Source organism: Gymnodraco acuticeps, unplaced genomic scaffold (assembly GCF_902827175.1).
Source record: "Gymnodraco acuticeps unplaced genomic scaffold, fGymAcu1.1, whole genome shotgun sequence".
In the NCBI taxonomy this organism is placed as follows: domain Eukaryota; kingdom Metazoa; phylum Chordata; class Actinopteri; order Perciformes; family Bathydraconidae; genus Gymnodraco; species Gymnodraco acuticeps.
Genome location: NW_022990274.1, coordinates 5,094,294 through 5,121,628, shown reverse-complemented (window position 1 = coordinate 5,121,628; position 27,335 = coordinate 5,094,294). Strand labels below are relative to the sequence as shown.

The 27,335-nt window shown below is 41.8% G+C and overlaps 1 protein-coding gene across 3 annotated transcripts in view; it reads left to right on the top strand.

Annotated features, from left to right (window-relative positions):
• The window catches only part of col18a1a (collagen type XVIII alpha 1 chain a), a 114,388-nt gene that overhangs the window by 61,426 nt on the left and 25,627 nt on the right, over window positions 1-27,335 (top strand). For all 3 annotated transcript variants that reach the window (XM_034221468.1, XM_034221470.1, XM_034221469.1), the window contains 3 exons: window positions 3,681-3,764; window positions 5,849-5,917; window positions 15,501-15,579. In XM_034221468.1, the coding sequence (XP_034077359.1) occupies window positions 3,681-3,764; window positions 5,849-5,917; window positions 15,501-15,579 (232 nt within the window). The remainder of the gene's footprint in view (window positions 1-3,680; window positions 3,765-5,848; window positions 5,918-15,500; window positions 15,580-27,335) is intronic.

Here is a 27,335-nt window from a genome sequence, read left to right as displayed (position 1 = left end):
GCTAATTCAGAGCCTTTGTTATTACCCTTGTGTTTCGTTTTGCTAAAAATTGTTAATATTGTCTGATAGCTGAGTTTCTTCCCGTTAAGTGGATATGAAACATTCATAGTTTATTAAATGTTAAGAAGCCCTCAGACGCTGTTTCTTGCAAGATGTTGTGTTTTGCCCCCGCCCGCGGGGTTTAACTGGTTATAGTGGTTCACCCACGGCTCCCTGCACGGAGAAAACACGCAACTGCAGGCATTTTATGAGTTATAATTGTTCTTCCTGACACTGACTATTGCTTTAGTTCAGGGATTTTCAAAGTGTGGGAAGGTGAGCCTCCCCTCAGAGAACATAACAACAGCCGCGCCCCCCCTCCCAATTATTATTGCTATTATTATTATTATTATTATTATTATTATTGTTGCTATAATGCAGGATTATTATTATCCAGTGGAATGCCCTTACCTACTGGCCTAGTTAAATCAAAGTGGTTACTTTTTTTTGGCTGGGCAGTGTAGTTTTACACACCGTCATGTTCATCGAGTCATCCGTGAGTAGAGCATCAAGTTGGCATGCCTATTACAGCTGAATGCGGCGATTACCATCTTGTTCAGCAAGATGCCTCACAAATATATTAAGATCAACAGCTTTAGTGTGTTTTGATTCAATGCTTAGTACAGCCACTTGACAGTCTCTAGTTCTCTGTCAGTGTAGACCGCAAATACCTCATTCCTTCCGTCTACTTGCGTCCGAATGCGCCGTCCCGTTCAAATGAAATCGCCACCAATCACATTTCCTCGCTCGCGCCAGGGCTGGGGGAGGGGTTACAAGTAGGGATGCACGATATTGTTTTTTTGAAACCGATACCGATAACTTCCTGCTTCTCAAGACCGATACCGATAATAATATAATATATATATATATTAAATGTACCTGTAGTTTTTGCACACCTGGTGGTAAAAAAAAGACTAGTAGTGAGCAAATGACATGAGCATTACTACTATGAACAAAACAAAGCCAAGAACAGTTTTGACTCTCGTCAAGCGCCATCATTTCTATGATGAAGTTAGAGATCGTTTTAGCCCTGGGGTCGTCTCTGGCAAACTTCTTGCCTTTTTCAAAAGCCTCGTCGATAGGTAAAAGCCCCGGTGCCTTTGCAGCTGGCTTTGGATTCGCCGCTAGTTTAGCAGCGCAGGCGTCTTCGTACGCTTTTAACACACCATCGTAGCGATGGCGATGTTTCAGGTGACTAATCAGGTTGGAAGTATTATAGCTTGTTGCCTTTTTCCCTCCTCGTGGAACTTCTGCATTGCATTTGTTAATACAAATAGCAAGCGAACTATCTAACTCTGAAACTTTGAAATAGTCCCATACTACCGACGACATGTTTGTTTACTGTCCTGGCTTTACGGCCGCACACCATTTACGTCACAGCCAGGCATGAGTTAGGGAGCGCTGGATTTGTGAAAAACTCCCCTCTTCCTAAACCACTAATACCACAGTACTGGCAAAACGGGAGGAGCCGAGTGAAAAACAAGCGCCCCTCATCCCAATCCACCCACACCGCAGTATTTCTTTCTTTTTTTTTACCCAAAAAATATATTGTATATTATCGGGGCTATTAATACTGTTATCGGGTTTATCGGGATGACGTCATAATTCCTAATATCGGACCGATAATTATCGGGCCGATAATTATCGTGCACCACTAGTTACAAGGCACGCGTCTTGTGCTGCATTCACTTGCACTCGGACATTAGGGATTTTCTCTCAGCAACGTCCGATGAGCCACAACTTTTATTTCAAAACAAAGCTGCCAACTGGGGTGGCAGCTGGGGTGGCAAGGCTATTTTTAGGGTGGCAGTTGCCACCCGGTAGATCCGCCCCTGCTTGACCGGTACTTGCTTTTGATCAAAGTCAATGCAGAAAACCCGCACTTACACTGGTAGGCGGAGGTGAAGGGAATGAGCACTTTTACAGCCTTTTTGGCGAGGTGGGGGAACTCCACTCCACAGACAGCCAAAAGTGTGCAAGTGACGTTTTCTGCCAGAAGCTGTCTCCTCTCTCACTTTAGGTAACTTCACTAGAAATCGATCCATGTTGCAGCTCGCAGAAAGTTAGCTGAAGTTAACTAGCTAGATTTCACTGTTTCTCGTTATTTGCCCCCAGGGGAGGCGCGCCTCACACTTTGAAAACCGCTGCTTTAGTTCATTTACCTAATACTTACATATTTCTATCGGACAAACAATCAAGATTGTCTGTTTTCTTAATGTTTTTATGTCATTATAATTTACTAAAAGAATCATATTAGAGCCAGATATTAAATAAAAATCAATATTTCCAACTGAAAATCAAACCCTCCTTTGGGGAGAGAAGATACATCTGTAAATCATGCACATCTTCATTATTTAGCTTACCAAATAAGACATTTTATGAGACTTACTGACTTACATGCAAGCTATTTGCTTGCTATTCCTTATATATGCATATATCTACTTTATGTTCAGTAGATACAGCATGACCTGGTTGTTTGTAACTTTTGAGTGACACTTTTGCATGATAATGATGGTCGGTGAGCCATTTTCATTGTTTAGTGTTCTAGTCTTTCTGCTCATATGGACTGAAATGAGCTCTCTACTGAAAATAAGACTAAAGGCCAGGAAGCCATAAAGGCAGAACACCTTATATCCATTTTTAAAATTCCCTCCATCCACTGATATATTATTACATATATGGGAAACAGGGAGATATGTTAACACTACTTAATAAGTCAAAATTCCCAAGAAGTTCTTCCCATACATGTTAGGGGGATTAAGTGTTTCCCAGCTGAAACCCTAAATCTGTTTATTGCTGTGTTTGAAGACAGCTGCTCATTAGTTGTAAACCACTTTGCAACTCTTCCTCACAATTCCAGTTGTTGTTATTACTTGAGCCCTTCTGAGGTATTCTCTTGTGTTCAGAAAGATGTATTATAAAGTGTTTACTTGGAAAGACCAAACAGACCCTGTTCCTTCTGTGTTGACCTTCACATGGCCCTCAGCTGTAGAGGTCTTGTAAATTCTCTAATCAAATGAAGACTTGGCGGGCTTCTTTTGCATTTAAATATTTACATATTTATAAAATGGACATTCTTAAAGAGGATTTGTTTAGCGATGGACCTTTTTGTATATAATCTAAGATTAATTGTGAAGATCTGAAGCACTTTGTCAGAAAAAGACTATGACACATCGACTAAACATCGAGTCAGCCAGTACAACCATTACATTTCAAAGAGCTTCTTCTGTTTATCTTCAAAGCTCTTCTGATCTTTCTTCTCAGGACATAAATGTGTCCTAAAGAGTTGACTACAAATAACCCACCAGCAGAGAGACCACCTCTCATTCAGAGCTAATGGCCCTGTGATAGGCAGTCAGATAGCATGAATGCCATCAGTGCGAGTATCCTGTGTGGAAACATGTAACAGATTGTGTGTGGGCACAGATAGTGGCACTTCACAGGCAGAGGCTAACACTGAGACATCAATAGCCCCTGTGATTTTGTGGAGAGGGGGAATTCCCTGAGAGAAAAGGCAGCAAGTTCACAGATAAACATCCATATAATGTATGATGAAAGTAAGACATGTGTGAGAACAAGTGCTGCTCTATATATTACATGTATCGTTAACATGAAAACACCATGTCCTTGTTTTGCTACAGGGGGTGATCGGGGAGCTGAGGATTGTGGGAGACCCCCGCGCTGCTGAGAGGCACTGCGAGGAGGATGGAGACGACTCAGATATGGTGAGTTCAGGTTCAGGTTACTTTATTTGTACACTTTGGTGGATTTTGTTTGCAGTAGACAAGGCATCCATCTTGACACCAAGTTCACGAACACACAGAGAATATACAGTGGTGATGAAAGTTGTCTGTACTACATTAAATCAATAAACCACAAAAATAAAAATGTTGCTACAACAAGGTTAATCTGAGTCGTGGCTGCAACCAGCGCTCTGATGTCGAACATTTCAGAGTGTAGTATTCACAAATATTAGAAAAAACAGCAAAGAAAATACACAGTATAGCATCTCGAAAATATCACAAACAGAAAGTATAAAATGTCTAAATATGCAAAAAAACAACATAGTGTAGTATGTTGAAAGTATGAAAAAAATGGTACACAATATTTTCCAGAAAATCGAAGTTGGGAGGCTGAGGCAGTCAGCATGTGACGCATCTAACAAGTGGAATGTAATGAAATGTCACAAATATGAGAAAAAAAACATAGTATAGTTAGTCAATAATATGAAGAAAACAAAAATATATAGTATATCAAAATATGTCAACAAAAGGAAAAGGGCATAGTATAGCATGTAAAAAAGGCACAAGAATTCCATAATATAGTTGTCTAAAATAGGAAAAAATAGTTGGTTGAAAATATGCAAAAAAACGACATTGTATAGAATGTCAATTTTTTTTCCTGCAAAGCAACACAGTATAGTATGTTGAAAATATGCAAAAATTATGAAGAAACACCACAGTATACTATCCCAACATTTTCCCAAAAAACGACATGTCAAAAATATGAAAGAAAGGACATAGTATAGTAAAAATATGCCAAATAACGACATGTTGTATTATGTCGAAAATATGAAAAAACAGTATGTCGAAAACTTCTGAAAGAAACGACAAAGTGTAGTATTCCAAAATATTTGAAAAAACAACAAATTATAATATGTTGAAAAAATGCCAAAGAATGCAGTAATGTCTAAAATAGGAACAAATAATTGGTCATAAATATGTAAAAAGAATCTATAGTATAGTATGTCGAAAATAAAAAAATAAAAACTGAAAAAATGACATGTCTATTTACATTTTCATCAACTGCTGAAAAATGAGATGTATTTTCCCGGGGGGGATGCAGCTTTCACCTCAGGAGTTTCAGCCTTCATGTGAATAGTTAAACTCCTTTCACAAGATTATCATTTTAAAAGGAGTCAGCTGAAAACATGAACAAATCTGCCGGAAACACGGCTTTCAACCGACTCATGGCGCTACCATTACCCTAATTGGCTAACTAGCTGCAGCTGATGAAATCTGCCAGCGATAGTTCATTTCAGCTTCCAAAATTGAGATGAGAAGCCTTCTTCAGAGCTCCTCTGACTGAAATCAGGGACTCGTGGTTTCAAGTATTACTCATAATGTTGCTGGTGGATCTACCTCTGCATTAGAGAAGCCCTAAAGGAGCACAAGTAATGACATTTAACTGGGTTTGTTGATTTATTCCAGCATGTTACATCAGTTACACTGTAAACAATAGTGAATCTGTAAAAGATAGGAGTGTAAGAGCAGCATTTTCCACTGACCCCGACCACCCACACACAAACACAGGTGCCCCTCCGTAGCCCCCCAGCAGTCTTTACTGTTATTTGGTCAAACATTGACTTCACAGCTGCCGAGACCACCAGAACCTCACTGACAGAGGAAGGTTCACTCGTTGCCTTCAAATCTTTAGATGTCCTTTGGATTAGACGGGAGAACCCCATTCTGAGTGGAAATGACAGGTTTCTGATTTCAGGATGTCTTTTATCTCAAACACACACAGCTGTTCACAGGATGCACTCAGGATTACTAAAACACTGTGTATATTTTTCAACAAGGACCTTGTCAAAGGGAGTCATAAAATCATGTTAAGAGCAAAAAAACAATATGTCATTTAATAAAAAGCACACACAATAACTCAATTGCTTTTAGAGCGGACTTCAATTTGACCTGGAGACAATTGGACATACAGTTAAAAGAGCATTTTCAGATATAATGGTCAATACACTCAAACAAACCTAAAGAAAAACTTGATCACATTAAAATAAAATGTCTGTTCTCCTCAGGCTTCAGGTGATGGAAGTGGCGATGAGGAGAGGAATTCAAGACCAGCTGGGGAGACGCTCAGATGGACGGTATGGAACAACTTTTACAAATATACAAATAATTGTCAATATACGACTCTCACTGTTCCTCAGCCCTGTCATCTGATGACGTGCAGAGACGTTCCGCTGATGCACTTGTGATAAACTTCTAAAGTTAGGGGCTCTAAAAAGAAAGGCCAGAAAGAATAATAAGAAATAGAAAGGAACAGTTTTAATAGTGAAAAATAATGAAAGTGACCCTAAACACCTGATAAAAAAACAGTTTTCAGAGACTCCATCTCTGTCAATATAAGGTTAATATCCAAGAAATAGCTGTCCTGCTTGCAGTTATTTTACTGCACTTCTTCTCCTTGGTACATAATATTGAAGCAGTATGGTCTATACCATTTCCCCCTGGAAGGTTTGTTTGATGGATCCTTTTAAATAACTATATAAGTGAGTGAGAAGAGGAAGAATGCTTTGTTCCCTGAAGAGGACCGAACAGCTGACCAGTTCGACATGTATACCTGACAGATTATTAGCAGCAGACCACTGTAAGGTATACCTCTGATGTCTCAGGTTACTCGCTATAAGTGAGCGAACACACTTATCCCTGAGGAGAGATTAAAAATTGCTGAGTTGATGGCTGGAAATGGAGCTTCTTCTGTTTTATAGATCGTGGGACAACGACTTTTTACATGGAGAGATTCCTCTGGTCAGACTATAGAGGAAATGGGGGATTTCCAGAGTTAAGGATTAGGCCTATATCATCATTCTGACATTTTATTGCTTTCTTGTTTACTTATAGAAAGTCAGCAAGAAGAGTGTTCACAGTCGATCGATGGTTTTAACATTTTAAAGCACACTTTTCTTTTACAGTAGTGGGATCATCTCTGTTGTGTATCAATTCAAACACTCACCCTAGTACATTGCCATGTTTTCTACACTGTGGAAAATTGGGCAGAGCGTGAATTTTGACCATGTGGTGTTGTCCCAGATCACACACAGCCATTGTGCCCTCACCGGAGATAGGTATGTTGTTAGCTAGATAGCTATGTTTAGCGGTAGAAAATAATTACAGACAGCTCAATTAACCCCCAAAAATATACTGTGCCTATATTTCAACACCATTATAGTGGTTTGTTTATTAAATAGTGAAAAAAGAACCATGTATTACTTTTTTTTGGTAATGTGATTTATTTACTTTACTGGAGCAACAGCAATTGCAGCTGATCGTGTGACTTCCATTACGTAGCCAAGATGCCAAAGAGTTTAAGGCATTATTTAGATTATGGAAGAAGAGTCAAGAGTTCCACACGCGTTCTGAATGCACCACCCGGGTACTCATAGTGCATTTTGACATACTATTATTACGAACGCTAATGTTGATAGATAGCCGCTATGCTAGCACTGGGATGCACATATGCAGCCAAAATAGCAGATGTAAGAACAGAAGGACACACATTGAGACTCAGCACTGCATTCAGGTGAGGTGCTCTGTATCGACTTAGTTATATACTTGATCACCTCGATTAAGATACCACAAGATGTCTGACGGACAGTTGTTTCTTACCCAGCATGCACATTAGCCGCATTCACACCGAGTACTTTTCACCCGTACTTTTCGCGTTTAGTTCCGTTAGTACCCCTGATATCGCGTTCACACCAAAAAAATAACTAAGTGCCGGGAACTTTTCACCCCATTTTTAGCGCCTGCTGAGAGCAGGTACTTTCCTGGGGAAATAAAGTACCACAGTTCTGATTGGCTGGGCGATTACAAAACACGCCCCGTAAAACTCTGAAATGTTTTGTAGAGCCGCCATTTTATTATCCTCGCATTAGCATTATTAGCATTAGCATTCGCCCAGCACAGAAACGCAGAGAGACTAATTTATCCATCCATCTTCTCCCGCTTATCCGTGGTCGGGTCGCGGGGGTAGCAGTTCCAGCAGAGAGCCCCAAACTTTCTTTTCCCTGGCGACATCAACCAGCTCTGACTGGGGGATCCCAAGGCGCTCCCAGGCCAGCGAAGAGATATAATCCCTCCACCTGGTCCTAGGTCTACCCCTTGGTCTCTTCCCAGCTGGACGTTGCCTGGAACACCTCCCTAGGGAGGCGCCCAGGTGGCATCCTAACTAGGTGCCCGAACCACCTCAACTGGCTCCTTTCGAACGCGAAGGAGGAGCGGCTCAACTCCGAGTCCCTCCCTGATGACCGAACTTCTCACCTTATCCCTAAGGGAGACACCAGCCACCCTGCGGAGAAAACCCATCTCGGCCGCTTGTATCCGCGATCTCGTTCTTTCGGTCATGACCCATCCTTCATGACCATAGGTGAGGGTAGGAACGAAAATGGCCCGGAAGACCGAGAGCTTTGCCTTCTGGCTCAGCTCCCTTTTCGTCACAACGGTGCGGTAAGCGACTGCAGTACCGCTCCCGCTGCTCTCCGATTCTCCGGCCCATCTCACGCTCCATTGTTCCCTCACTCGAGAACAAGACCCCGAGATACTTGAACTCCTTCACTTGGGGTAAGGACTCATTCCCTACCTGGAGTGGACAGTCCATCGGTTTCCTGCTGAGAACCATGGCCTCAGATTTGGAGGTGCTGATCCTCATCCCAGCCGCTTCACACTCGGTTGCGAACTAATTTATGGCAACACAAAATAAAACATGGGAGCGGTGGAGATGAGGAGGTGTCTGCGTTCTGGCGATTTACTCGGAAGGCTTCAGTAGAAGCTGCTGGGACTCCCAGCAGCTTCTACTGAAGCCAGTCCCCAACTCCGGGCCGGGGACTTCCGGCCGGGGACTTCGGGTGGCAGTATACGCCGTGAAGTTGTTTGCGGCCTGCCAGTAAACCCAAAGCAGAAGAAGACGAAGTGACGTCAGCGGCTCATTTGCGTAATCTTCACTCAGGGAATTTATTCCGGTGTGAACGCGATCAGCTCTTAGTTCCATAGGGAAACTAAGTGCTGGGAACTAAGTATGGTAAAGTACTTGGTGTGAACGCGGCTATTGGCTCTGTTCCATACTGTCACACCCCTTCATGTTCCGGTATCTCTTGGCGTCTCCCTTCATCTCTTGTCACTTTTTCGCTACCCCCCCCCACCCCTTTTGTCTTCCTCTCTCTGCTTTCTGTCTCTCACACACACAATCAGATTCCATAGACACCCACTCACCACCACCCCCCTCAAAGATAGCCATGCAGGCTGAATTCAGCGCACCCTGCTCCCCTGTGCGTGCATGCCCTCCCACTCACAATTATAGTGGAGTTAGAAAAACCAGATGTCAATTTGGACTCGATCTGATCCAAGTCAGATCCCCCCCCCCCCCCCCCCCAGCGCCTCAAGCTTTGTTATTCTGACTGGTTTGTAAATCAACTGTGTACAGGAGCTGACAGGGGTGGAAAGAAAGTGAGAGACGATGACGGGGGGGAGGGTCGGGCGTCGGAAGTCTCTTCATCATTACTGCCATATTACCTGCAGCTTTTATAAGGGGGATTTTCCATCTGTGCAGTAGCTATTTATCAAAGGATGTAATGCCATGTACTGTAAAAGACAACAGCTGGCATCTAATGTCTACCTGCCGATGTATTCATGGAACATACACTATGGACCGCGGTGAGACCGGTGCAATTAAGGCAAGTCTGGGCAGAGGGGAGTCAGACGGGAGAGTTGTTCTAGTGGAACTTTCCATTTTGTCATTCTGGAATCCATGATGATAGATGGCAGAGGAGGCAGTCACCCTTCACTGTGTCACACTGCAGGCCAGCAGCCTCCTCCAGCAGGAAGCACAGAGGACACGTTCAAGAGCGTGTGAGTGATTCAGGGAGAGGTCAGATGCTTGGTAGTTCTTAGCAACGGCCTATTTATGTCCATCATGTTAGGAAAGCTTTTGTAAATTCTTAATCTGGACACCTTTATAGATTTGTTTTTATTAGGAGTTATACTGGCTAAATGTAAGACTTGGACTTGTTCGCTGTGAGATTTCGCCTTACTTGACCTGAAGTCAATTAACTGAGGAGACTTGACTTAGTAACCCATAAATATTAAAAACATCTATACTGAATGCAGTTATGACTTTGCAAGCTCGGCCAAACTCTCACAATTAATTTATGACATAACCAGGCACCAGAATAAGGTTTTTTTTTATTCAGATGCTTTCAATATGAAATGTATGAATTAATAAATCTGTACACATAAATGAGTAACTTTATAATTTCTCCTCTTCATCAACATATCACATGTTTTTCTCCCTACAGCCTTGAACATTTGAAAAAAAGCACAAATTATTGCTTTTAGTTATTAAAACAGCCTTTTTCGTTATATATTTTTGATCGTTTTTTGTCTTTTCCTCAATATTAGAATTGACTTTTGTATGCATTCTGGCTGCTCACTGCTCACATCCGGACGCAGACTCTGCTGGCTCCGGTGCAGCTCCAGCCCTGTAGCCTCATACTGTTGTCAGACCAGCTGCTAACAGCAGCTCTCCACTTCTTCATGTGTGCACTTGGTATTGTTGCTAGGTGTTTTAGGGACATTTTATGCATCCTGGCCTGTTTTTAACAAGATGTAGGATCCATCACATCTCTGTCAGATAACAGTCATTCGGACCTGGTTTGGCTCAGAGGGGCTGTGATACCTGTGGGATAGATTTAGCAAAAGTGAGACCAAGTGCTGAAGATGTAATGCCTCTACTTTCATACATTGAAATACCAAGAAGCTAACTGGTTAGCTTGGAGTCATGTTTTGCATTAAGTTTGAAAAGTTAAAGCATGATTCCACTTTATTATGCCCGTAAAAGTTGAACAAAGCAGAATCAAGCCTAGGTTCTGCGTTTTATAAACAGCCAGATTGTTTTTCTATCATCTTTCTGTCATGGTTAGTTAACCACACAAATCCAGAAAGCTCCCTCTGTGATTCTCGTGGGGCACGCAGTAAAAAAAGTAAAAAATGCTTCCTGCACTGCTGCAGAGGTTGAATAATGTTCTTCGCCGAAGGAGCTACATACCTGCTCTTATATTGGGGGGGAGGGGGGTTCAAATCCATCAACACGAAGTTCTAAAGAGGGGACCCTCCCACCCGTCAGCCCCTCTGTGATGGATACGTTAAGGAGCGAACAGGCAGGGTATTCTCTTTCACATTAATACATATATCAGGCTACAGCAGGCAGAATTCTTAGCATAGCCAGCGCTCCACAGCGGGGGGGAACTGGTTAGTTATTAACCCCGGATCACTATGCTCCTCTAGCTGCCCCCCCCCACCCCCTCCACTCTTCATCCCACTCCTCACTGGAATTCCACAGGTGACGAACCAAGGTGTGTCACCGATGAAGAATGAGTTGCGGGGGGGGGGGGTATTTACATTATTCCTCCCCCTCTCTTGTTTTTACCCAGAGGCAGTACAGCATGTCACTCAGTCCTGGGCTGAAGTCCAATAGTCCATTTAGCTTAGGAACCTTCCTAACGGAGTGAAATGACCCGGAAGTCCCTCAGTGGCAGCCATGATAAGTGCCGTTCCAATTCTCTAGATGAAAGGAAAGGAGGTTTCAAACTTCCTTTAGTTTAGGAACCACTGGACCTCCCTAACCAAAAGGAGAGGAGAAAATGCTGCCCCACAATGCATTGCAGCCGCAGCATTTGCCGTCACTCAAAGAGTCGGCCGTTCACGGAAACAACCGATTATGACCGAGAAATGATATCATGAAAGTTACAGTGCTTATTAAGCATTTTAAAACGTATGTGGTAAGTTGCCAAAGTGCTTTGTTCTGAACGTTCATCAGTATTATAATCAAAAAGAGAAATATGAACGTTAGTTTTTACTGAAATTATCAAATAAAGTCAACATTTCACAGTCTTTACTGAGCTGTGTGGAGTTTGTTCAACTTGTAAAATATGTTTGAATGGTGATATACACAGTGATAGATGTTAAGGACTAACGTTTATAATAAATACATTTGTATTGATTTTAAGATCTTTTCATAGTTCATACAATCATACGTATTGGGATCATTTGTATTAATGTGGACCGGAGGGAGAGGGTGACGAGCATAAGTTTCACTTTCCTTTTTTATTTCAATTCCAACTTTGGTCCTGAAGAATATGTTTCTCTGTTGTCCACGTTCATAAAGCATAAAACAACAGCATCAGAGCACGGTGCAGAGTCTCTAGATGAGTTTACAGTAGTCCCTCGTTCTTATTAAACATCCATGTTGTAGTCCGCTATAGAAAACTGTAGTTTCCATAGTTTCCCCACAGCAGCAGACGCACATTTGTGCCGTTTCACTCAGAGGTCAAGGGATAGACGTTAGGAGCTGATTTTTGGATTATCCGACCGCAACCCTGCTGTGATTTTAGTGACTGGGGATTGTGGGTAATCTGCAGACTTAGGGTACAGGGTACACAAACACATCAAAATGAAAATATTGTCTCAGTAGGAGGGTCCGTGTATTTCATGGCTTCATGCAGAACATTGAAGTCAACATTTGAAATGCTGCACCGCTTATCTTTTCTTTTGCCTGTCTCATTATTTTATTCAAAGAAGAGAGTCCTACACGGTAATGCTACACTAATATTAAGAGCATCATATCATTTTTTGGATCAGTAACACTGTTAGTTGCGCAGGAATGTTTCTGATTTCAGGGTGTTAAGAGTACACAATTAAAAAAACTAATGAAAATGTTGATTTAATTATTTACATTTTAATATTGCTAAATATTGCGCTTCAAACCATATTTTTCGTTGTTAAGACTTTAAAAAACAACATTTGTAACTGCGAGTTTGATCTCCCGCTAGCTGCACTACAACACTGACCAGTTGTTTACAGAAAAGAAAACCAACTTACTCATTTGATGTAACTAGTCACTTCATTGAAATAAGGATTCTATTGAAAAGCATCAAATGTGAACATGTACATTGGGTACCGCCCTATTTCTAAATACATTAAACCATTTTGGCAAAACATCCATTCATATTATTAAAGGGCATTTCATAGTAGGGAAAACACAGTTGGGCGAAATTTGGGACAAATGTAATATTCTTTCCTAAGCCCTGCCCCTTTTATTTGATCACATGGTTCCTTTAGCTTAGCATTGCAGGTTGTAAGTGGTTATAAGGTTCTGAGTAGCAGCAATGAGATGACACCATACCAAAACAAAAACATGATTACTAACAAAGTTTGAGTTTCAATTCAATAACCGTCCCCTGGTTCTTATTAAATCTGGATTATGCCATTTTGCAGGTTGGCGCGAACATGTTCACAAGGAGAGAAGTCTTGCAACAGAGGCCAGGCATGAGCTGTCTGACAGAGATGAACACAAACTGCAATTACTGAAAACAATAACTATTTCCCCAGAAAACGTTCTGTTCTTGGTTTGCCATGCACATGTTGACTCAATCATGTTTACCCTGTTTCAAAGCTTTGTGTGGGGCTGGGAAACTGCCCTGTTAGTTATGAAGAGAGCTTTGTCTGCACAAACTGTAAACATTGCTATGATTACATTCAACACAACACATTGCCTACTCTTTCTCATGCGCTGTTCCTCTACTCAGGGGGGAACCCAGCTGAGCCTGAGCTACGACCCAGATCCAGCCTCTAGTGCAGTGGTCCCCAAACTAAGGCCCGCGGGCCGTGTACGGCCCGCGTCCACATTTGGCCCGGCCTCCTGAACAATACCAGAGACGCATTATGATTTTTTTTTTAAATTTAATTATTATTTTTTGAGTCTGGCCACGCGAATCCTAGACTAGCCCCTGTCAAAATGTTGTGACCTGCTCTATCGAAATCAGTCGCATTGACCCGAAGACACCTTTTGAGTTGTATACACTGTTGGAAAGAGGATATTCCTAGCTTTCTAATGATATCAGGATTGTTTTTGTACTCCAAATATTAAGCGAAATATGTCACATTATATAATGACTGTCACAGAGTCATCATTTTGAGAAAAAGGCCTTCAAAGTTTCCTCTTCTCTGGAATCCATCGATCTGATTGGTTATTAGCAAATGATCAAAATACTACCGAGGGAAGATATTTTCGTTTGGAGGGGAAGCTCGCGAGTGTGTGTGTGTGTGAGTGTGTGTGCTTGTGTAATTTTGCGTTTGTGTGTATTGTGTTTGTTTCCCGGGGAAAACACTCACGAGAAACACCGGCTGTCGTTATGCCTGCTGTTCTCCACTTGTAATTATGCCAAAGCTTCAAAGTTGTATTTATCATCTGAATTTGCCGAAACAAGTTTAATATTCTGAAAGCCAAGACTTTGTTTAATTGAAATCAGATGAAAACAAACTGTAACGGACCCTGCGGTGTTATCTATGATTACTATACTCTTACATTCATAATTTCAGCGGAGTGAGGGGGGGGGCGGCGCTGCGGAAGAGCAGATTGCGAGTGAGAAATAAATAAATTGGAAATAAAAGTTTCATATTCTGAAAGCCAAGACTTTGTTTGTTTAAAATCAAACAAAACACCCGAACCCCGAAAAAATAGTTTTTTTTTACGTAAATCCACGTTTATTTTGAGAGATTCTGCTCTGACAACTAAGCTAAACTTTTACCTGTTAAGATTGTGCACGGCACAACAGAAAGTTACAGTAATTTTCAATGGACTTCTTTTCTGTGAAGAACCCAGAGAGGGTTATTTGGTTATTATTTATTTCATAAATAGTGTTATTTATTTCATTAATAGTTATTATTTATTTCCTGACTTTTTTTCTGTGAAGATCCCGGAAAGGGTTATTAATATTTGGTTATGTGTGGCTTTCTAGAAAACAATAAATGTTTACGTTTAGACACCCATGCGATCGTCACACTTTTTCTGTTACAAACTGACCCGGCCCCCATCAGAGAAGGGAAAAGTTATGTGGCCCTCACAGGAAAAAGTTTGGGGACCCCTGCTCTAGTGAATGTCCTCCATTGCCCTTTTCAAATATGCAGTGACAGTAATCCAGTTTTTAAAAGTTGTTAAAAGTAACAACGCTAAACTGTAAGAATACTTTGTTACAAGTAAAAGTCCTGCATTCCAATGTTACTTGAGTAGAAGTAGAAAAGTATTGGCATCAAAAAGTACCTTAAAAGGCCTTTTTATGCTCATAATTGTATTGTGATCCTCTACTGGGACAGGTCTCCATGCTCTAATGTTCAAAAAGCTCTTTATTTTTCTCATACTGCCTGTGCTGCAGCACCTCTTTTCACCCTCTGTCTGAAACCAGAGCCCAGTCTGCTCTGATTGGTTAGCTGGCCGGCTCTGTTGTGATTTGTCAACTGCTTATAGGAGTCGCGTACAATGTGTTGTTGTCTAGCCAATAGAAGCGCAGGTTACATACTGATGTCACTAAGATACAGAAGTTAACAAAGGAGTCCAATGGAGGCGTTTCAGGCAGGGGGGGGAAGCCTTTCAAAAGTAAAAGTACTTGTAATTCGTAAGAGCCAATTCAGAATAATAAATATGAAATGACTGGATTATGACTATTTCTATAAAGTGAATTGACGCTGCTAAAGATGCAAGTCATTTAAAATACTTTATATACTAAAATAGAAATACTAAGGTTAAGTACATGGACCTCAAACGTACAATATTTGAGTTAATGTACTTTGTTAAATTACCTCATTTTTAAATATGTATCTCTGTGTATTTACCTGCAGACCACTCCTCCCTCTTCCCGGCCCATCCAGCAGCCTCCACTCTCCAAGAAGGACGAGATGCTCACGGAAAGAGACACAGGTGACTTTTTCTGGACTGAAAGACTGCATTTGTTTGTTGTCAAAAATGTTTCTGAACCTTCTTCATGCCTGACCTTTTTTACAGAGGCCTTTGGATATACTCTTACTGTTTCGCAAATATCGATTTTTGTTTCATACATTTATAACGTAGTTTTGAGAGATGGGAAATAGATGTTGTACTTCCGCATGCGGACACATGACAGATCTCACCTGTTGGGCATGGTCGGGGGGCTGTGGACGAGTTTATGATGATACATGTTGTTGCAGTGTTCAATTTCCTCCAACTTGCTTATCTGAGCCAGCCAGAGCTTGCTGAAAATGTGCTCTGATGTCTCCATCTAGTGGACATGAGGAATATTGCAACAGTCACTGGAGTGTCAGTTTAGTTTGAGCTTTCTCTGTGAATTACATTCAAATATATATTATGTTAATGCTGCTGTCTTTACTTGAAGTCTACATATGTTTATATACATAATATTTATAACCCTTACAGATGATGTATCCCTATCTGAATAAGTGATTGGCCTACAGATATCGTGAAACAGATTTCCTTTTTTTGCTTTGCGATCCAATACTTTGGCACCATCTAGTGGTGTCAACACTAATGCCAAGTAAAATGCAGGTTCTTAGTGCACTCCTCATTTATGAAAACTATGACTAAGATGTTCGTCATCATCCTTTCTCTCCATGAATAAAAGGCTGCACTGACGTCATTAAACACAATGAAAATATCATTTTAAATGCAATATTGTTGGCCAAAGTTAAGATAAAAATAAAACAGATTATATTAATTCAAGATAGTACCTAATAGACATTTGACACAGTACTAAAGTTTAATAGCTGACAAAAGGAACAGCGTATTGATCAGTTCATGACAGAGAAAAAGTGCAGAGACATCAAACAATCTGACTTTCATTATGAAAAGAAAGGTGAACAAATGTCTGACATACTTTACTCTGTGCTAACATCATTTGTTTGCATCATTTTAATGGCAAATACACAGCGTCTTGTCGATTTATTGTGAGAGATGATTTCACATTGGATAGAAGCATACTTGGAATGAGTAAAAAACTGTTCTTATTTACTCAATTGGATTTTTACTTAAAGGCACAATGCCTCCGCCTGGATTTTATTTTGCTATGTTCGGGACAATTCTATACCAAAATATAGCGAGGGAAAACACAAAGCAAAGAGACATCTTGTTCCCAACAAAAGTGAAGCACCATTACTCTTGTTGAGTTTGTGCCAACTTAGTTTGAGGTTAGTTTGAGAAGCTTTGAAAGTCTAGTCTCTAGCTTAATCTACAGGAATAGTATAGACTCAAGTAAATAAATAAATACCATAGCTGAATGTTAAAAAATACAAATTGCTTACCTCAGCCATGTTACTCTATACCAGGGGTGTCCAAACTTTTTTCACCGAGGGCCACATACAGGAAAATATTCGAAGGGCTGGGCCACTCACTAGAGGAGAGGTATATTGCCTCATAAGTTACAAGTCAGAAAAATATATAAAATGTAGGTAAATTATGGTCGATATTAGGCGCTTTCACACCGGAGTACTTTTCCTAGTATAGTTCCGATATAGTTCCGAAAATGTGCGTTCACACGGTTCACACCAAAGAAATCCGGAACTAGAACTTAGTTCATGAGAACCTTTCCACCCCCTTTTCAGTCCCTGCTAGAGAGCAGGTTTCATGGGAGAAAAAGGTTCCTATTTCTGATTGGCTGGGCGGATTGCAAACCACGCCCCGTAAAACTCCCAAACAGTTTTGTGAAGCCGCCATTTTATTTGCTTGCATTAGCATTATTAGCATTAGCATTAGCCCAGCGCACAAACGCAGATAGACTAACTTATGGCAACACAAAATAAAACATGGGAGCGGTGGAGTGATGAGGAGGTGTCGACGGTCTGGCGATTTACTCGGAAGGCTTCAGTAGAAGCTGCTGGGAGTCCCAGCAGCTTCTACTGAAGCCAGTCCCCAACTCCGGGGACTTCGGGTGCAGTGGCGTTTCTATACAAAAGTGGTGGGGCACAAAACACTTAGATGTCTATATATAAGCTTCTGCAGTGAGGTTCATGGCTGGCACTGACTCTTCAGGTTTACAAATATTATATTTTGACCTAAATCAAAATATAATATTATTTTCAAAAGCCTCTTTAGTCTGATGCTTCGATTACTTTTAAACAGACAGTTCAACAAAAGGATACCCAAAAAAATGTAATTTTATCATGTAAATATTGAATTGTTCTCTCTTAGTAAGATCCCATTTTCAATCAAATGGTGGTCTTACCTTGACTTGAAGATTAAGTCCATTTGCCTATCCTTCTGGACAAAAATCTCTATTACTTTTTTGTAAAAGTCCTCCTTATCTTCTTGTAGTTTCAAAAGTCTATCATAAATCTAAATGATGGATTTATGATTATAAAATGATAAAAGTAGGGTAGACATGTGGATATTATCCGGCTGAACAAAACGTACATTTATCTAACAGCTACGTTTCCCACAGATCTTATTTTGAGCTATTTTCTAAAATTCTATGGAGAAATCTCATTGCTTTTTTGTCGAGGGAAGCCATGCGCAGCTTACTTCCTGGTTTTAGGACGCGTCTCTCTCCTCCTCTTCACCTGCTCTTCACACACCACACTTTTCACGGCACACGTACTTACAGCCAATCAGCTCTGAATTATGTGAGATGACGTATGGTGGGTGTTGAAGCCAATTTGCTGTTGGTTGTGCATGGGGTTTTGTGTGTGTGTGTGTGTGTATGTGTGTGTGTGTATGTGAACGAGTCATCATCTAATCTGCGCACCTGGGAGCACGGGAGGTAATCAAGGGCACAGGTGATCAGCGGGGATGAGAGGTTAGAGAGGAAGCCACACGTTTTTCAACCGTGTTGACCGTGCGCGTGATTGTTATATGTTAACCAAGATTTTAGATAGGCCTAAAAGAACATTTTAACATTGTATAAAGCATTACAAATTACGTCATGGTGGACCTCATCCTTCACCACAACACGCGTTGGGAACTCTGACTGCTAACCTCCATGAGTGGCCTTTTTTGATGAGCGATCACCGCTATACTTGTTGAAAAACCCGCTCCAATGAATGAATCAGAGGATCTCGGACGGAAGAAGGAGCTGCTGCGCTCCCACACAACTCCAGATGATTGCTGACATGTGAACGCTGTGAAAGCCACGAGGAACCACGGTAGGATCGTTCAGAATTGTTGCAAGCTGTGAAGACCTTCTCATATCAGGGTAAAGGTAATCCTGCGACAATTCTAAAATAAAACCTCCCGCAGCTGCTGTGTTACTGTCAAAATGAGCCAAGAGGGGAGTCGGCCTAAAGTGCCTGCCACTCAAAGTGATACAGAGAGTGGGCTCGGTAAAAGACAGCCTAAACTCACTGTTAAAGCATTGGAATTAATAATAGCTTCAATTCAACATGAAAGGAATTCAAGGATAAAGAAACTGCATAAATTAACAAAGGATGTTGAACAATTGATACTTTCAAGCCAAAATGTGTCTGAGGTGGAATCCATGTGTGACATTTTTGTGAAAACAATGATCGAATTAAATGAGTTGCATGAGTCCCTGAAACCATTAATACCAGAGGATGAAGTTATACAACAAAATGAATGGTTTGAAACACGAATACATGGCAATCGAGAAATGATGAATACAATGAAAAGGTGGTTGCAAACTACAAAGGAGCACATTACACATCCAATTGATGATGATGTGGTAAATGTCAATGCTGCAACCAAGACTGTGGTAATTGATGATATCCGTCCAAATGACAGCGTTTCTAATGTAACCGGAAGAACGTGCACATCAGCTGGCCGCTCCAGCCTGCAGGTCCAAAATGTCATCCATCTCGTCTGCATGTATCAAGGCGGAGGCTGAAGCGGCTGCTCTCAGTGCTATGGCAGCTATCCTCAAAGAAAAACATGCACTGGAGTGTGACAGCCTCGCAGCAGCCAGAAAGTTTGAAGAGGAGCAGATCAGACAACGCAAGGAGTGGCTTGAATTGCAAAGTGGAATTGCTGCCCATACAGCAAAGGCCAATGTGCTCAGGTACAGAGTATCTGAGGTTCAAAGCTCAAGGGCTGATTCAAATGGAATGAATTCATATCTAGACAGAGCCAAAAGGAAAATCTCTCTTAGACCATCTGCTACAGAATTCATCCCACAAGGTTCAGAAGGTCAGTTCAACCCCTCACCAAAAGGGGGCAGCAGAGCGATAGTGTCAGTGGAGACTGCACAACGATGCAAACTTGCAGTACCATAATCCTACAGAAGAGGATAGGCATGTTGCTCTGTCAATGGGTGCGCGCCCCAAAGATTCAAACCAGCAGTTGCATCATCCATCAGTAGGTGGCAGTAACACTCTATTGCCAATGGAGGCATTCACAGGCACAACAATACCAGAAGGAAATGGATCTAAAGCCTATGAACTCAATCCCACGTCATCTCAAGTATGTCAGCAGACATTCTCTGCCACACAAGTCACTCATGATCTTGACACGCATTTGGTGCAGGAAACCAACCAACATACGGGTTCAGTGCAAAGTAATGTGAATCAAGGCAACATTATCAACATCATGCAAAGGCAAAATGATATCACAGCTCTGTTGGTGCAGCAACAGTCAACATTGTCACTGCCACCAAGAGAAATACCAACCTTTGATGGAGACCCTTTGGAGTATAGTGCATTCATACGAGCATTTGAACATAGAGTGGAAGCAAAGACTGCTACCAATGTTGATTGCCTATACTTTTTGGAACAATACACAACCCAAAGAACTGGTTAAAAGCTGTCAACACATGCCACCCGACAGGGGATACCAAAGAGCAAAGACACTTTTGAGAGAACGCTTTGGAAATCAACAAATAATAGCCACTGCATACATGGAGCAAGCGCTTGGATGGACACCAGTGAAAGCAGAGGATGTTAAAGCTTTGCAAGCTTTTTCTCTGTTTCTCCGTGTTTGCTGCAATGCCATGGAGGACATAAGCTACATGTCAGAGATGAATATGCCAACTAACATGCAGGCGATGATCTTAAAGTTGCCCTATAAAATGAGGGAAAGATGGAGAAACCTTGCTTACGAGCTACAGGAGAGGCAACATCGTCAAGCAAGTTTCAGCGATATTGTCAAGTTTGTTGAGCGACAAGTATCTATTGCCTCTGATCCACTGTTTGGAAACATTCAAGACACGTCCATCTCTTCACCAAAATACATAAGTGGAAACAACATATCCTAGCCTCGCAGCCGCCAGAAAGGAAGCAGTTTTGCTACTTCTGTTGAAGCTGTCAATTGTGGAACTGCACCTGAAAAGCAAAAGGAGAATAGCCTACCGTATAGGCCAAGAAGGATATCTTGTCTGCCGTGTGAAGAGAATCACAAGTTGGAGACGTGCTACAAAATGGAGAGGATGATGCACACAGAGAAAATTAGTTTTCTGAAAGAAAAGGGTGCTTGTTTTGGTTGTTTAGCTGTTGGACACATGAGTAAGGACTGCCACAGCCGCCTGTACTGCCAAGTGTGTAATTTAAAACATCCCACCATCCTCCACATCCATTCACCGAGAAAGGAAGTCTCATCAGAGGACATACAGCAAGAAATATCAACAGAGGATCACAACGTTTCTACCAAAACATGTGGCCATATTGGGGCTGGAGGACAGGAGTGTGCCTTGCCCATTGTGCCCGTTCAGATCAAGGCTACAAACGGCAGCACAGTGACAAACACTTATGCCATCCTGGTAGCACGGCCACCTTTTGCTCAGAGCGACTGATGAGGGAGCTTAAGATGACAGGAAGAAAATCCAAATTCCTGTTGAGAACAATGAATCAGGAAAAGCTTGTGGATAGTCACATAATTTCTGTGTTGGAGGTGGCTGCACTCAACAGTAACAATTACTATGAGCTACCTGATGTGTTCACACAAACTGTAATGCCTGTGACTCGTGACAACATTCCAAAACAGGAAGAGTTAAGTGCATGGCACCACTTAAACTCTGTGAAACGTCCTGTCATTGATGCTGACGTGGAGCTGCTAATTGGAGCTAATGTCTCAAAACTCATGGAACCATGGGAGGTGGTGAACAGCAATGATGATGGACCTTATGCTGTCAGAACCCTGCTAGGGTGGGTTGTCAATGGACTGCTGAGAGGAGACCGCCAAATTGTAAACAGCTGTCCCACCATTGCAGTCAATCACATATCATTAAACAGCTTGGAGGAACTGCTGGTAAAGCAATACAACCACGACTTCAATGAGAGATCAGCTGATGAAAAGCCAGAAATGTCAGAGAAGATCTTAAGTTTTTGGAAATCATGAAAAGTTCCGCCAACCTCACTGATGGACATTACAGTCTGAAATTACCTTTCAGAGAAGAGAAAGTTTCAATGCCAAACAATCGCCATGTTGCTGAGCAAAGGGCTCTGTGTCTTAAAAGGAAATTCAAGAAAAATGCAACATTTAACGAGGAGTATGTCAACTTTCTGGGCGATGTCATAAAAAAGGGCTATGCAGAAAGAGTGCCTGAACAGCAACTGGAAGGCAGAGAAGGAAAAGTCTGGTACATCCCTCATGGCGTGCATCACCCTAAAAAGGGAACCTTGAGAGTTGTGTTCGACTGCGGCGCAAGCTTTAAAGGGACATCACTGAACAGCAAGCTACTGCAGGGACCTGATTTGACAAACTCCTTACTTGGAGTCCTCACAAGATCCCGCCAAGAATCTGTAGCAGTAATGGCCGACATTCAAGCAATGTATCACCAGGTCAAAGTGGCAAGAAATGATGTTGACTTTCTTCGCTTCCTATGGTGGCCAAATGGTGAGCTGACACAACATCTAGCTGATTACAGGATGACTGTACATTTGTTTGGTGCAATATCATCACCCAGCTGTGCCAGTTTTGCCTTAAAGAAAACTGCAGAAGACAACAGAGCATATTTTTCAGCACAGGTGGTTGACACCATAAAACACAACTTTTATGTGGATGATTGCTTGAAGTCTGTGTCGTCCGAGGCAGAAGCAATAGCCCTTGTGAAAGATCTGACGGCTGTATGCCACTTGGGAGGCTTTCAGCTGGTGAAATGGATCAGCAATAGCAGGTCAGTGCTAGAATCTGTTGATGTGGAAAAGAGGGAAGTGAAAGACCTGGATCTGGACAGAGACAGTCTCCCTGTTGAGAGGACTCTGGGACTACTCTGGTGTGTGCAAACTGACACTTTCAGATTCAAAATGGCAATCCAGGAAAAACCAATCACAAGATGGGGTATTTTGTCCATGCTGAGCTCAGTGTATGACCCTATTGGTTTTCTTGCACCTTTTACGTTACCCGCAAAGCTACTGCTGCAAAACCTGTGCAGATTAAGCTACAGCTGGGATGACCAAATACCACAAACGAATCAGCTGCAGTGGGTGAAGTGGCTGGACGACCTTCAAAAGCTAAGCATGTTCAGTGTGCCAAGATGTATCAAACCTAAAGATTTTGGACAGGCCACAAGTGCCCAACTACACCATTTTTCTGATGCCTGTGAACATGGATACGGCATAGTTTCATACCTGCGGTTGCAGAATGAACGGAAGGACATTCATCTAGCTTTCCTGCTAGGAAAAGCACAAGTTGCTCCAGTAAAGACAGTGACAATCCCCAGAATGGAATTAACAGCTGCTGTGCTTGCAGTGCGAGTTGACAAGATGCTGAAAGCTGAGCTGCAGCTAGAGTTGAAAGGTTCAACCTTCTGGACGGATAGTACAACTGTACTGAAGTACATTAGGAATGAAACAAAGCGTTTTCACACCTTCGTGGCCTATAGGATTTCTGCTATAAGAGATGCCACTGATATCTCACAATGGAGGTACGTTGGTACAAAGCAAAATCCAGCAGATGAGGCATCTCGTGGCATGAAAGCTGAGCATCTTCTTACTGGCAGCAGATGGATTCGTGGCCCAGAGTTTCTTTTTGAGAATGAGAGAGTGGCCTGTGAATATCGTGGAATGTGCTTCTGTCAGCGATGAAGACACAGAGGTCAAAGGTGAGGCGACAGTGAACGCCATCATCGTCAAGGATGGACAGACTACAACAAACCACATGATAACCTACTTCTCATCATGGACAAGGCTGAAAACATCAGTTGCATGGCTTCTGCAGGTTAAAAGGACGTTGCAGATGTTGAGTAAAAAACGAAAGGATATACAGGCATCTGCGTTACGTTAAGCAATGGACTTGATATGACTCAACATAAGAACACAGTTGAAAAGGAGATGCAAAGATTCAGAGCCACACTGGGCGGTCAAACCTTGTCCATGGAAGATATTGACAAATGGAAAGGTTTAATGACGAAATCACTTCGTTGCAAGGAATAAAGTCTGGAGTGAGCAAACAGTCACATTTATAAACTTGATCCAGTGATAGACAATGGCCTTTTAAGAGTGGGAGGAAGGCTCAGCAATGCCTAATGATGTGAAACACCCAGTCATTCTCTCTAAAGATCAACACATCTCCACTCTCATCTTATGCCACATTCACGAACAGCTTAGACATTGTGGAAGAAATCATCTGCTTTCTAGACTTCGGCAGAAGTATTGGATCACCAACAGCAATGCTTCTGCCAGGAAGATTATTTCTTCCTGCACTGTCTGTAGGCGTGATCGCGGAAAGCTGGGCGAACAAAAGATGGCAGATTTGCCAAAAGATAGACTTCAGCCTCACCTTCCACCATTCACGAATGTGGGTGTAGACTATTTTGGCCCATTTGAGGTGAAAGTAGGCCGCAGCCTCTGCAAACGGTACGGGGTTATCTTCACTTGCATGGCCAGCCGTGCAGTGCATCTGGAAATTGCCTACTCATTAGACACCAGCTCTTGCATAAATGCCATACGAAGATTCATTTCTAGGAGAGGCCAAGTTTCATGCATCAGATCAGATAACGGAACCAACTTTATGGGAGCAGAACGCGAACTGAGAGAAGCTCTGTGTGCTCTGGATCAGAAGAAAATTCAAAGTTCACTACTTCAGTCAGGAGTTAAGTGGAGCTTTAATACTCCTGCTGCATCACATCATGGAGGAGTATGGGAGAGGATCATACATATGGTCAGAAAGGTGCTTAACTCTGTTCTTCACCAGCAAAATGTGGATGATGAGAGACTACACACTCTTCTGTGTGAGGTTGAAGCCATTCTCAATGACCGTCCCATTACAAAGGTCTCGGATGATCCTAATGATCTTGACCATTGACTCCCAATCATCTGCTCTTGCTTAAAGTTAAACCTGCTCTACCTCCTGGACTGTTTGAGAAAGGCGACCTGTACACCAAATGACGTTGGAGGCAAGTTCAGTTCCTGGCAGATCTCTTTTGGCGCAGATGGATCCGGGAGTACTTACCACTGTTACAGGAACGTCAACGGTGGACAAAGGAGAAGAGGAGTTTCGTCACAGGAGACATCGTCATCATTGCAGACTCTACTGCTCCCCGTGGATCTTGGTTGCTCGTGAAAATACTGCATACCTTTCCTGACGCACATGGACTGGTGCGGTCTGTTAAAGTCCAGACAAAATGCAGTATACTGGAACGACTAGTCACCAAGATCTGTCTTCTCCAGGAAGCTGAATGAAGAACTGACATAGATCCCTATGTTCGGATTACTTTTTCGGACACTTTTTGACTGACAGTATGGACTGAGACACTCTTGTGCTCTTTACTAATAATTGACTCCACTAGTGTTTTGGTGTAATTGTCACTTTATTATACAGTCACAATTAGGGGCTGGTGTGTTGGAGCCAATTTGCTTTTGGTTGTGTGTGTGTGTGTGTTCATCTAATCTGCGCACCTGGGAGCACGGGAGGGAATCAAGCTATATGTGGGCACAGGTGATCAGCGGGGATGAGAGGTTAGAGAGGAAGCCACACGTTTTTCAACCGTGTTGACCGTGTCTGTGCGTGTGCGTGATTGTTATATGTTAACCAAGATTTTAGATAGGCCTAAAAGAACATTTTAACATTGTATAAAGCATTACAAATTACGTCATGGTGGACCTCATCCTTCACCACAACACGCGTTGGAAACTCTGACTGCTAACCTCCATGAGTGGCCTTTTTTGATGAGCGATCGCCGCTATAGTGGGGATGGCAGCTCTATGCCCCTATGGTCATTATTTTTTGCCACACACATTAAATAGGAAAATACTCTGAGCATGCGCAGTGTAGTTTTTACAGTCACCGTTCACTTAGACCAGGGGTGTCAAACTCAAGGCCCGGGGGCCAAATCCGGCCCGCGACTTCATTTTATGTGGCCTGCAAGAGCTTTCAAAGAATATAATATGTTTATTATACGGTTACTTGCCACTTTACAGAAGCACATTAATAAAACAATAAACAACATGTCCCACAATGCATCTCATTTTGTGACATGCGCACTGAAGAGACTTGCAATTATTTGCCCTGGACTTTCGCCTTCAGACGTAGTTAATTATGAAGTTATTACCCTATCCGATAATAATCCAATGCAGAGGCAATAATGTCATATAATACATTATTTTATATATTTATATCGTCTTAAAGTTACAACCGGCCCTTTGAGTGCAACCATAAGGCTAATGTGGCCCGCGATGAAATTGAGTTTGACACCCCTGACTTAGACAGTGAGAGGGAGGGGCAGGATCGGGTTTTGTCCCACATGGCTCTAAACCAGTGCTTCTCAAAGTGTGGTCCGCGGACCACTGGTGGTCCGTGAGCGCCCCCTAGTGGTCCGTGAGTATATTGGTAACATTTCACATTTGAAATAAATACATTTATTTAAGTTTTTCGCACTCTCGCGGGAATATCTCCGCAATGGAACGAGCTTAAGTTTCACTTTTGATTGCATGATATAGCCCAGATAAGCACCTTCATCACACATGTTGCCACTTGTTTGTACAATTTTCAGGCAATTTGTAAAAAACGATGTGTTTTTGGATATTTGTGGAGTTAGGTGGTCCGCGAGTGTTTTTTTATTGGTTAAGTGGTCCTTGGTATGAAAACGTTTGAGAAACACTGCTCTAAACAAACAGCTCAATAGGCACACACTGTAGACACTAATTAGAAGAACACATACTAAAACAGCAATGTACAGACGAATCAGATGATTAAACATGATCTTAAAATATATTTTAATTTATTTTTTGCATTTTGTTGTAATCATTATTTTAATACTTTCTGCTGACACTAGGTGGTGCTGTGCCACTGTTCGGGTGACAGTATACACCGTGAAGTTGTTTGCAGCCTGCCAGTAAACCCAAAGCAGAAGAAGAAGTGACGTCAGCGGCTTCATTTGCCTAATCCTCCCTCAGGGACTTATTCCGGTGTGAACGCGATCTGCTCTTTAGTTCATCAGAACTAAAGAGTTCTGATGAACTAAGTTCTCATGAACTAAGTACGGCAAAGTACTTGGTGTGAAAGCGCCTATTGATGAAAAAACAGAGCTTTCATTTATTTTTTTAGCAGATAATTCCTTGAAACAGGAGGCTCAGATCGCTTATAATAAGAAGACATATGAAGAGTATTATTTCAAGGTTGTTATGTAAATGTGTTATTGGGCTTTTTTCTTATCAACTAAGATTTGTTAGAAAATGTTTTCAACTTGAATTGACCACATTTATTTGAAAATTGGGCTTATTAATACATGAATACTGTGTTTTATATTTGAACATATATATATATATATATATATATATTTAAGAAGTACAATAGCAGATGTTTAA